Here is a 12,751-nt window from a genome sequence, read left to right as displayed (position 1 = left end):
AGAAGCAGTGCGTCGGTGCGCGCCTGGGATCCGAACCCGGGCCGCCAGTAGCGGAGCACGCGCACTTAACCGCTAAGCCACGGGGCCAGCGCAGGTTTTAATCTATATGTTCTAAGTTTCCATAAGGACCATGTGTTCAGTCTAGAATTGTAAAAATTAAGAGCAAATGAAACAGAAGCTGGGTTCTACCTGTTGTTCTAACTCTCTGTAAGCCAGGTTCTGCTCTGGTGAGATCATCCTGTTGATGGGAAAACCAGCAGGTGCTGAGGCCTGAAGGCCTCAAGCCGCCTTGATTAGCTGGTGGTTTTGGGCAAGTCTCCCAGGCTGTTGAGGCCTCTCCTCATCTTATTATTAAGGACCACCTGCAATAGTGTTATTTACACATTCTGCAAACTTGAAAGTGCCCAATACAAAATTTCATCAGAGCCATGAAGCTAATTTGTGGACAGGAAAGTTGGGTGGAGATAAGCACACAGTTGTTGGATGTAGGTGTGTAAACCCAGACACTGCCAGATTGTACTTTGTTTTTTCAAGTTGCCCAGGTTTTCAACACAGTATGACACATCAGGTTGACTTGTGATACCAAACTCCTGGGCCATGAAATGCCAAGATGATGGGCATGAACAACCGAACAAGGCCTGGAGGAACCACACAAATGGGTGGATAGTGAGCACACAGCCCATTTATGGACTTTGGCCTCTCGGGAAGGGGGCCTGGGAGTCCTTGACACTCATTCCTTGAGGGGTGTGGCAAAGAGGGAATCAGGGAACACAACCTGGAACATTCCTCCCATGTTCAAAGCCACCGTGTGTCTGCTCCTCAAGGGCCTCGTGACATGGCGAAGGGCCGCACTGAAGATGAGGGGGCTTGGGGACTCCAGGGTGCTTGCAGCGCTTCCCTCACTGGAGTGGGGGGGAAGCCTAGATGTCACGCCAACTATAGGCACGGCGCTTGTTCACTCCATACTGGAGTTTGAAAATTAAGAGACTCACACTGACCCCTCTGATGTAAATATAGGGCAGGGACAGGGCAAACTGCTTTTCCCAGTGAAGGAAACAAGTGTGTGGAACTCAGTTCCTGGCAGGGGCAGTTGTGTGGCGCTCATGAGCCCATCCATTGGAGTCGGCGGGCCTGGGGGGGCATCCTGCTCCTCTCCTCCAAGCCACGGGCCTTGGGCAAGTTACTTCAAAGCTGCAGTTACCTGTAAAATTGGCCTGCTAATGATAAATATTTCACAAGGTTGCTGTGAGGATTAAATGATGTAACACATGGGATGTGCTTAGCCCGGTGCCTGGTGCACTGTGGCACTCAGTAAATTCAAGCAAGTGGAATAGGTTTCGAATCATTCGTGGGTGAGATGATTGGCTATTAAAGGGAATCTATAACCTGTGAGGTTGAGAACTAGGCACACAGCCAGCCCCTGGGAATGATACCTTCTCTGATACCCTCATATGTGCTTGTGTGCGATTTTTAGAGCATCCTGCTCAAGTGGACTAAAGGCTTCAAGGCGTCCGGCTGCGAGGGCGAGGACGTGGTCACCCTGCTGAAGGAAGCCATCCACCGGCGCGAGGTGGGAGCGACGTGGCCTGAGGCCTGAAACGATCTGTGTTCAGAAAGTGGGGGAGATGTTGAGGGCAGGGTGTTGGTTGAGGGGAGAATTAACTTAGTCCTCCAGCAATTCTCGAGTGTCTGCTGGGTGTCAAGCCCTACTCTTGGCAGTGGAGATTCCAGAATGACCACAACAAACTCTCGTTCTATAAACAAACCCATGAGCTAATGTCAGGTGCTATAGAGCTGTGAAGGAAAATGAAGTTGGGTGAGTGGGCTGGGGAAGGACACGCTTTTTTAAATAGCATAACCAGGGAAGGCCTCTGAGGGGGTGACATTTGAGCAGAGACCTGAGTGAAAAGAGAGAATGAACATTGCCGTATAAGGTAAGTTTTCTGTACATATATAAATCTCCCTTGCAAGTATCCAAAGGGAGAATATTGTGGTTCATTTGTGGACTGGGGATCTGCTTTTGCCCTCTCAGGAATTTGACCTGGACGTGGTCGCTGTGGTGAACGACACGGTTGGGACTATGATGACCTGTGGCTATGAAGACCCTCACTGTGAAGTCGGCCTCATTGTTGGTAAGGACCTGGGCTGTCCCTCCTGCATGGGGACCCACGACCTTGGATGGGTGGGAGGACATGCTGGGTGAAGCCCTGACGTCTCCGTGATTGGCAGGCACGGGGAGCAACGCCTGCTACATGGAGGAGATGCGGAACGTGGAGCTGGTGGAAGGGGAAGAGGGGCGGATGTGTGTCAACACGGAGTGGGGGGCCTTCGGGGATAATGGATGCCTAGACGACTTCTGTACGGAATTTGATGTGGCTGTGGATGAGCTTTCCCTTAACCCTGGCAAACAGAGGTAGGCACCCAAGTGCGTGTGGGCCCTGGTATGTGTATCCCAGAACTGGACAGTGACGAGTGAGGAGAGTCTGTACAACAGCAAATCCCAGGATGCTCATTCTCTAGAGATGTTAATAGACGAGATTTCCTTGGAATTGGTTTCTGTCAGATACCTCTGGAATGTTCTGGGTTAAGCCCTTTTTCCCCCTGCTGGACTGGACACTTTCAAATTCCAGTTTGGAAAACAAATCACAGCAGTTATATTGCAAGGAGAATTTCATAAAGGGTATTGGTTACATGGGTTTTAGAGGGATGAAAAGACAAAAAGGAGACACCGAGGAGCACAGAGTCAATATGTGTAAGAAGCAGCCACCCCCCAGGACTGGGAGAACAGGCAGGGGAGAGAGAGTTAAAACCTAGGTCTGGGACTGTGAGGAAAAACACATACCCAGTTGAACCACTTGCTCCCAAAATGCGCTCAAACCACTGAGTAGTCACGTTCAGTTCTAGTGGCTGGACAGGATCTCCAGCTGGCACTAGTTACTTGAGTGATAATGATTAGGTTGAAGAGAAAGCATGCCAAATGCCTACTAAAGTTAAGGATTAAGACTCGGCATCCTACCCTTCTCCTGGAAGTGTGGTGGGGTGTGGATTCCTTCTTGAGGAGTCAGGAATAAGCCTTGGAAGGGAAATGAGCCCAGAAGGTGGGGCCAACCCCCGGGAACCCTGTGAGCCTCAGGCACTGTGGTCAGCTTCACCAAAGCCTGTGGCTCAGCATGTGGACACCAGGGATCCTGCCCAAGTGAATCAAGTAGCATTTCCTCTCCCACCAAGAGGAATCCACGTGCCCTCTACTTTCTAATGCATTAGGTGGGACTGAGCTGGTCTGTCCTGTCTCAGAACATCCCACCAGCTGCCTACTTAACCTCCACAAACATTATCCACATTGCAGGTTCGAGAAAATGATGAGTGGCATGTACTTGGGCGAGATTGTCCGTAACATCCTCATCGATTTCACCAAGCGTGGGCTGCTCTTCCGTGGCCGCATCTCAGAGCGGCTCAAGACAAGGGGAATCTTTGAAACCAAGTTCCTGTCTCAGATTGAGAGGTGAGAATTCAGGGCCCAGGTTAGGGTGGGCCTGTGTCCTCCTTTTCATGGTCAGGCGAGCTGAAGGATTTCCATAGCTCACGTAAGATCAGGGTGTGCCCTACGTAAAGGTTAGTTTAGTGGCTAACACATTCATATGTATAGTGTTTATTTAAAGTACCTTATGGAGAGTTGGCACTTTAAGGGAAACATATAATGTTCTCATGAAAAATCATGCTAATCTGGCATGAGCCCATACAAAGTAATATTGTTGGTTTTTAGACCAAATATCAAGGTTGGAAAGATACCTGCTCATAAGATGCAAATTGGAATGCACAGAGGAGGATAACCTATGAAAGTACTTATGCTTCACTGGAAGGTTCTTCTTAACTGCTGGCTGCAGTAATAAGGCAACTGAGATTGAGTGAAGGTGGCATGTCAGGCAATGCAGAAACAGGCCATGCAGTGGACGGCTCATTAAAGTAAAGCTTCCCCCTCCAGTCTAATGGTGGAGAAGTCAGCTCCAAATTAGAATGGTGAATTTCAGAGCCCCTTAAAAATTAATGCTGTGTCATTCCTCAGGTGTATAGAAAAACAGGGGCTGGACGATTGCCATAAGTGGAGCCCTAGGCTGTCTGCACCAGTGACTAGCAAGAATATGTTCTACCATGTCTGTTTATGTGCGAGAAGATGATTCCAGGCTTCTCAGATAATTCTCTATATAATAGGGTTCATTTTCTCCCTACAGTTTTGTTAACATTTGTTTCATAAATAGTGCACAAGTAGATTTCAGACCAGCCCGGGGGGGCAGTAGAAATAGAATGGGATTGCATGTTGGTTGGTGATGCTTGTCCTGCTGACCCGTGAGCAGCAATGAGAGAAGGGACATGGACCAGCTTTGCAACTGCCACATACTAGCATTGTCTTGTCTTTATTATTTCCAACTGAGTGGAAGACAGAGACAGTGCATTTCCTTTTGTTTTGAGTATCGGTTTTGGGTAGTAATGCCCGACCTCGCCTGGGCAAAGTGGAATAGGGTGCTGTTTCTTCATATTCCTGTCATGCTCAGGAAGAGTCTGTGTGGTCCAGTGGGATGAGCACTGGTTCCTGAACTCAGTTCAAGAACGAGAGCCACCTCGCAGGGCAGTGGCCTTTACATCTAGCTTCCCGATGGCCAGGCCCCACGGAACCTCTCCTGAGAAAGGAGCCAGGCCCCTGGAGCGCTGAGCCACCAGCCCCTCTTGGCACATGACTGACCACTTGATGTCTCCCTCCTGCCCCAGTGACTGCCTGGCCCTGCAGCAGGTCCGCGCCATCTTGCAGCACCTGGGGCTCGAGAGCACCTGTGACGACAGCATCATCGTCAAGGAGGTGTGCACCGTGGTGGCGCAGCGGGCAGCCCAGCTCTGTGGTGCAGGCATGGCAGCTGTGGTGGATAAAATACGAGAAAACCGTGGGCTGGACACCCTCAAAGTGACAGTGGGCGTGGACGGGACCCTCTACAAGCTACATCCTCAGTGAGTGCCTAACAACCCTCCGTCCTGACAACCCTCCGTAGCCATCTTTCTCTCTCCATCTCTTTGTTCCTTCCTTGTTTTCCCTTCTCTCTCTCCACTTTAGAGCAAATAATCAGGCATTCCAGAATGTATATAATGTGTATACTTAGATTAAAGATTAATAACCAGAGGTAGACTGGTGTTCCCCACCAGCTTGGAGCCCCCTGTGAGCCCCTCCCCAATTGCACCCCTATCTCTTCCTGCCAGGGGTAAGTGCTCTGGTGACGCCATCCTTTCTCCCCATGTATCTAGGAATGCATCGGCATTGTTTAGTTTTACTTAGTTTTGAACTTGCCATGAGGGGAATCATATGACATCTCTTCTTTTGTGATTGGCTTTTCTCACACAGCATTTATGGTTTTAAGATGCATCCGCATTGAAGTATGCACCTGTAGTTCATTAATTTTCAGGGCTGTATACGTACCTTCGAATGAGTATGCTATAGTTTATTGTATTGCTAATGGATATTTGGGTTATTTTTAGGTTTTGACTATTTCAAACAGTGCTCCTGTGAACATTCTAGTGAATGTATGCTGGAACTCTGGAGCAAGATTTTTTCTCCAGTCTAGAGTGGGGACTGGCAGACTACAGTCACAGCTGTTTTCGTGAATAAAGTTTTCCTGGGATGCAGCCATGCCCACTCGTTGATGTATTGTCCATGGCTGCTTTCAGCTACGATGGCAGAGTAGTCACAACAGACTACAGGGGCCGCAAAACTGAAAATATCTACTGTCTGGCCCTTTATAGAAAAAGTTCCCCCCTTACTCCCTAGTATGAAAGTACTGAATTCTCTTTTCTTTTACTCTCTTCTCTGTCTTTCTCCATCTGTCTTCTCCTGTCTCTCCTCTCATCACCATTTCTCTTCCCTCTTCTCCACTCATTTGCATTTGTCTTGAACAAATTATTTTGAAGTCAGGAAGTGCCCCAATCTCTTTCCCTTGAAAGCTTTTCAGCTCAAAGTTAAAAGAATAGAGCTGTGTCCCTGGCCTGGGCACCGGAATGAGGATGGGGAGACTCCTCGATTGAATTCTTACCTGCTCTCACCATGATGATGTCAAGGAGCTAAGAGACTTGCCCAGAGTCTACATAGTTAGTGAAAAGAGTGGACCTTGAAAAGTTCCAAGTCCCTTTTCTTGATGATTAGTGTCCCTGTGAAATAGGAGCCTCAGTCCCAGATGAGGATTGGGAGGGGGACAAGCCGAGCCATGGCACTGGGGCTTGGTTTCGCGGGTGGGGAGGGGCATCCGGACACTGCTGTGTTGGGGCAGATGGTGACCACCTCTTTCTCTAGTGCTCGTGTACCATATTGAAAAGATCTGTGATCACCGTAGTGTCCCAACAGCAGCCCCCTAAGCCTGCTCCTTTTGCCATTAATGCATTTTGGATTAGACATGGGTCTCATGTGAGTCAATACCTGTGGAAAATAGAACATCATATGCGTCGGGCTTGGTCTTTTCCTGCGGAGTTTACGAACAGGTTATATACACTTCTGCAAGGCACACTGTGGCATCCAGGACTGCTGAGTTTCTCTTTCATTGATTGGTTTTAAGAGCACAATTTCCCAGACTCTCTGACAGTTGTCCCACAGTTGAATCTTAGCTCCCCACTCTCCTGCCATGACATAGAATCTGGGCATGTTGCTAGCCTCTCCAAGCCTTGGTTTTCTGATACACAATGCATAGTAAGTGCTTAATACATGGTAGCTGTCATCCTCTTCCTCAGCTTAATTATTCCTGGGTTTCCAGCATCACTTCTTAGGGTCTCATCTCCAAGGACACAAATCAATCATGACTAAGGTGTTTTTTCTGTGTCTTCCTCCCGACTTTTCCAGCTTTGCCAAAGTCATGCGTGAGACGGTGAAGGACCTGGCTCCAAAATGTGACGTGTCCTTCCTGGAGTCAGAGGACGGCAGCGGGAAGGGGGCGGCTCTCATCACTGCTGTTGCCTGCCGCATCCGCGAGGCTGGGCAGCGATAGAGTCCCTGAAATCAGAAGGGACTTCCTCCGGTTCCCCCTCTTCCCTGCTTTAAATTATAAGATGCCAACCCCGATGTCAGAGACAGACCCCTTAGCTTTTCCTTGGCAGAGAGGACCCTATCGGATTGGGTTTTATCTCGGTGTATACTCAACTGTAGAGTTCGGTGCCCAAGCCTTGGTCTTCCTGAGATCAATACAGTTTGAAGTAAGGATTTGCTCACACCCATCACAACCGTTCCCATTGGTTCTCTTAAAACTTAAAACAAATTGAACCTTTAGTAATCCCCTTGGCCAAATTCCACAACCCTGTGTAATCCTACAGGGGACACAGGTTCTGGCGGATGCTCTTCCTGGAGTGAAAGCATGCTGAGTCTGAGCAAGCAAAACCAAAGCCACGAGTTGATACTTCCTGCCGAGTGGGCTTGTCACATCTCCTTGTGGGTTCATGAGTCATCCATGAGCAACAGACCTCTAGGGGAGGGGGAGCTTTTTGGTCCGTTTTAAAAATTTTTACTGCAGAAGTGGAAACACTGTATTTTCATTTTAACTTATGTTTGAAATTTATTTAGCTCATGAAGTACATCTGCTCCTTCATCTTGATACTGTATGTAATGATCAATTGTATGTTATGTATTTATATGTGAATTGTTATGTATATAGATACACAGGGTCTCTTCAGACTCAGCCTCACTAGTAGATCAGTGTAGTTAAAGGATGGAAGGTGAAGATACTGAGTGGTTGCTAAAAATACCTCATTCGCCTGCGGGAAGAGAAGGGAATCCTCTTCAGGGTGAGTGAATGGCCAAGTAGCTCCTTCTCGGCTCCTCCTTTCCCTCCAGACTTGGAAACTTGGAAGGCAGCGGCGGGGGATGAAGTGAAGGAGGCTGGGCCTACGGATTGAAGAAACCACAGCAACTGGCTGTTCTGTCTAGAGACTTTCCTGGGGCAATATTACATGGGATGTTAACCAAAGGAAACGGAAATCATTTCAAACAGACTCACTGCTTAGGAATCTTCATTCTTAGGGCAGCCAGTAGTATTTTAAAGCTCTCTCACAAGATAAAGGAAGCCACCAAAAACATTTTTAAAAAATTGTGTCTAACTCTTGATAGCAAACCAAAACAAAACAATGAAACAATCAAACAAAACCTCAGGGACAACACTTTTGATGGATTTGTCCCCTCCTAGCAAAATTGGTGTGTTTTGTAAATGTTTTGCAAGAAGCGTTGGCTGAAGGCTTCTCTAGGCTGAGCTGTTTTTGTCCCCAGTATTTATATTTTAAACTTCTGGGGTGGGGGGTGGGGGAGGAGTGGCATAAAATCTTCCATACCCTCCTTTTCAGGAGTGCAGTTAATTCTGAATCTGAAAGCCCACTTCTGCCCTAAAATATGTACACCCACATGCATTACACCTGAATAGCACACGATAAAGAGGGAATGCCCTTGTAACATTATAGAGTAAGATACAAAGATCAAAAGAGGAAGATGGAAAGACACCACTCAATGGCACCCAATTTTTGCACATTTATCAAACTTATACTGAGAACAGTGTCTAGATTTGTGTATCACTAAAGGATGGCCAAGAAATAGAGATAAACTTTTAAACTTGGAAATTAGGCACCATTTTTGAAATTGCACACTTTTTAAAGGTAGAGCTGTGTGTGTAGCTATTAAATATGTGGTGTTGGTTTCCAAAAAGGAACACTGGCAACTGCATTTTGGATGTCTGTGTTCCCACAATTAGGTGACAGTTCCGTGCTGACGCTGCTTTGCCTGATGTAAATACAGTGACTCTCATCTCAGTCTTTGGGATGTTTTGAATAGTGGATCATCTCAAATCCTCACACTCAGTCTAGTGAAGATGTTGTCATGTACAATAAAGAGCTAGTTGAATTAACTATGTGATGTTAACTATTAATAAATTTTAACATTTTTCAAAATATTCTATGTGTGATTCCTGAGCATTTTCAAGAGGACAGTCATCTTTTGGGGATATTAGTACTTCCTGGTCAGTATGAATAATTTATGGATGTCGTGATTTTGACTGTATGTGCTTGACAGGCATGTGGCCAAGATTTGGCCTTGACCCCAGATATTTCTCTTCCCAGAAACTCGGGTCCCACTGCAACTGGAAGATGACTTTTCCTAGGCCATCATTGATGTAGATTTCAAGCACCACTGAAGAACCACGGGTGGCCCTGCAGTCTACTGTTTAAGTGGTTTGGCTGAAATGTAGCAGAACCCTCATGGGCTCTGGTTGGTCTCTATAGGCATATGTGATTCACACTCGGGATATACAGTCATATGCTACATAACGACATTTCAGTCAATGATGGACCACATATACAATGGTGGTCCCATAAGATTAGTACCATAGAGCCTAGATGTGTAGTAGGCTATACCCTCTAGGTTTGTGTAGTAAGTACACTCCATGATGTTTGCACAATGACAAAATTGCTTAACAACACATTTCTCAGAACATATCCTGGTCGTTAAGCAATGCATGACTTATATGAACATCTAAAAAGCACTTGCCTCTGTCTTAACAAGCAAATCACAAACCTGGGAAATAAATTCCTCACAAGTCCCTAGCGACACCTACTGACGTTGACATGGCCCTGCCTAACAGTAACAGGGAGGAAGCTGACCAAGGCTAAGAGGACACCAGAAATAGCCAAAACAAAATTTGGCCTCACTGGTGGTGAAGAAATTCAAATTTGACCCTATTTTTCCAAATTCAAATTGGTGAAATTATGGGAGTGTTCTCATATACTATTGGTGGGAGTGCAAGCTGGTACAAGCATTTAGGAGGGAAATAGGCATATGCATCAAAAGCATGTTTTGTGTAATTTTCTAGAAATTTGTGCAGAAGAAATAGACATAGGTTGGGGACTAAGATTTAGCTTTAATGGTATTGGCTATTGTCTGGCTTATAATAGCAAAGGAGGGGACCTGCGTACGGTGGGTCTGCCACTCAGTATCAGGGTCCAGTCAGGAGGACAATTCGCTTCAGTTATTTCAGAGATTTTAACACAGGGACTTGGTTATAGAGGGGATGGAAGAGATGAGAAGCCAAACAAGTGATCAAGAGATTAGCAATATCCAAAAAAAGGAAAACAAAAAAAAGCTGCTTCTATCCCACTGGCTGGACTAGAGTCCAAAAGCTGGAGAGGCGGTGCTGAGCTAGAACCACAGTAAGGGGGTGTTCAAATACCCTGGCTTCTCCCTCCCACTCTAGTTTCCTGCGGTGTCTCCCATTGACTGGACGTAGCAGGAAGTGAGCTGGCAAAGGGAGCCTGGAAAACGGCGTACCGGTGAGGCCCAGCCAGAGCAGGGGAGGGCGGGGCCTGGGGCTGAACAAGTACCTGGCGTGGGCCCCGTAAAGCCGATACAGTGTTACAGAAGGATACCTAATATCACAGAAAATGTTGACAGAAAGCTGCTTCATGCTGAAAGTATGTTACAGAGCAGTATAGTATGATCCTGCTTTTGTTAATAAATTATATATGACATAAGAGGTATGTGTTTCCCTGAATGTCCCTTCTGCCCTGCTGGACTGTGGGCACAGATGAGGGCCCCACCTCTGTGCTAAGGGCCCCACCTCTGTGCTAAGGGCCCCATCTCCGTTCCTCGGCAGCTGCCCTCAGAGTTCCCCTTCTGGGAGCTGCCACCCCCGCCGGGCTCTGGAGCGGCCGCTCTGCTCGGGGCAGCTTCGGTAGCACCCGCCCTCCCTAGGTCGCTGCTGTCCCTAGGTCGCTGCTGTCCCACCGCAGAGCCTGGGGAAGAACTGCTCTCCCTTTTCGCACAGGGGCTCCCAGGTGGACATAGACCCTTAATGCCCCACAGATTATAATATTGGGCAAGACGCTCAGGAGGGAATTTTCTCAGTGTATAGTTTAAAACGGTTCTTGCACTTGGAAGCCCTCGAAGCCCCTGGGCCACCTGTGCACACGGGTTTCCCTCGGGCTGCCTCCCTGCCCAACTTGCACCTCCTCCGTGGGGTCCCTGACTGCTGGAGAAATCCATTTCCTTCAGACAAACGGACAGTCTGCACTCAGGTTGCTTGCAGCTTGGAAATAGCTTTTCCAGCTTCTGCTGAGCCCATCAAGCCTCTCTTTTCTTTCTTTGTTGCTTTGTTTTCTTTACTTTGGGCCCCAGGTGCAGAAGGCTAAATTACTCCTCCTCCTCCTCGCTTCAGAGCCTTTTCTAATCTTTGCAAGGACCTTTCTTGCTTTTTAAATTTTCTTATTTCCTTTTATCCTCCTTCCCAGTCTGTAGTCATGATCGGCAACCATATTGTTGTATTGATGTGCAACTTATTTGTGTGTCTTTGTGAAGCATATGTTATTTTGTCTGCATGCTATTTTAATTTACAAAATGCAATTGGCTAAAAGCCACTTGTTTTTTTCCGCTAAGCGCCGTGCTTTTAAAGACCCATAGATGCTGCTATGTGTACATCTAATTCATAACTTCCAATTACTGCATCATATGCCATTGTGCCCATGCGCTCTCTTCCCACCCACGCTCCCAGTGATGGACATGTGGATTGTCTCACCTCAGCCTACACAAACATCATGGCAGTGAGCATCTCTGTACATGTCCCCTTCATCATCTCTGTGCTAATCTCCCTGGGCATGTAACCAAGAGGGGGAGAGCTGGATGGTAGTGTGTGTATTTACTTAATTTGACTCTACTGCCAGCTTACTTTTCTGAAAGGGTGCCCCCGCCCCCAAAACCCCCAGCAGTGATTTCTGGCAACACTCGGCATTATCTAGTTTTCTAATTTTTATAAATGTGCTGAGTGTCAAATGAGATTGTGTGGTTGTTTTAATTTACATTTCTCTAATTATTATGCGTTTGAGGATCTCTTTGTATGTTTCTTAGCCTTTTAGGTTTCCTTCAGTTAATTGCCTGTCCATATTTGCTGATTTTTCATCCAGGGTTCTTTCTTTTTCCTTGCTGATTTGCTGGAGTCCCTTCTTGCTTTAGATATTGCATGCATCTTCTCCCAATCTGTTAATTTGGTCCACGGCACCCTTCGTTGACTAGGAATCCTTTCTTTTGGTGTAATCAAATCACCGATCTTTCTTGCTTTATGGTTTGTGCTTTTGGCCTTTTTCACCCTTACCCTACTAACATTGTCTTCTATTAATTTTATTTATAGTTTTACTTTTTAAAGGGTCAATGTAAAACCCTTAGGGAGTCCATCTTTCTATGTAATATCGGGTAGGGTCCAGTTTTATTATTTTTTTTCAAGTCATTAGTGAGTCTGCCCTTTCCCACTGATTAGTAACAGCTTTTCTGAAATATAATAAGTTTGCAAGGGTCTGTTTCTGAGTGTTCCTTTCTGCTCCATTGATCTTTTTGTTTGTTCTTGAACCAGTAACAGACTGTTTCCATTACCACCACTTTCAGGCGCGTTTTAATATCTGGCAGGGCAAGTCTCCCTCTTTTCTTTCTCAAATTTGACTGTGCTCACCGTGGTCCTTTATTCCTCCATGTAAATTTTAGAATAAGTTTATCAAATCTATGAAAAAAATCAGCTTACATTTTGATTAGCGTTGCAACGAATTTACCGATTTTGGGGGTAGAATTGACCTTTTGCGTGTTCACAAGAGCATAGAATGTCTCTCTGTGTATTCATATAAACTTTCCTGCCTTTTCTCAGAATTTCAAAGTTTCTCTAGAGAGTGTTTGTGAATCCTTTGGTAAGTTAATCCCCAGACAGTTTGTACGTGC

At 46.5% G+C, this 12,751-nt stretch overlaps 1 protein-coding gene across 1 annotated transcript in view; it reads left to right on the top strand.

Moving 5' to 3' along the window:
- The window catches only part of HK2 (hexokinase 2), a 60,352-nt gene extending 51,398 nt beyond the window's left edge, over nucleotides 1-8,954 (top strand). Inside the window, exons 13-18 of the mRNA XM_004437184.3 lie at nucleotides 1,475-1,570; nucleotides 2,033-2,132; nucleotides 2,230-2,413; nucleotides 3,347-3,502; nucleotides 4,765-4,998; nucleotides 6,869-8,954. Of these exons, the coding sequence (XP_004437241.1) occupies nucleotides 1,475-1,570; nucleotides 2,033-2,132; nucleotides 2,230-2,413; nucleotides 3,347-3,502; nucleotides 4,765-4,998; nucleotides 6,869-7,013 (915 nt within the window). The 3' untranslated portion in view covers nucleotides 7,014-8,954. The remainder of the gene's footprint in view (nucleotides 1-1,474; nucleotides 1,571-2,032; nucleotides 2,133-2,229; nucleotides 2,414-3,346; nucleotides 3,503-4,764; nucleotides 4,999-6,868) is intronic.
- The last annotated feature ends 3,797 nt before the right edge of the window (nucleotides 8,955-12,751 follow it).

This window comes from Ceratotherium simum, chromosome 11 (genome assembly GCF_057802395.1).
Source record: "Ceratotherium simum simum isolate JZ-2026a chromosome 11, ASM5780239v1, whole genome shotgun sequence".
Classification (NCBI taxonomy): Eukaryota; Metazoa; Chordata; class Mammalia; order Perissodactyla; family Rhinocerotidae; genus Ceratotherium; species Ceratotherium simum.
The sequence above is the reverse complement of the archived record's forward strand: the minus strand, read 5'-3'. Positions and strand labels throughout refer to the sequence as shown.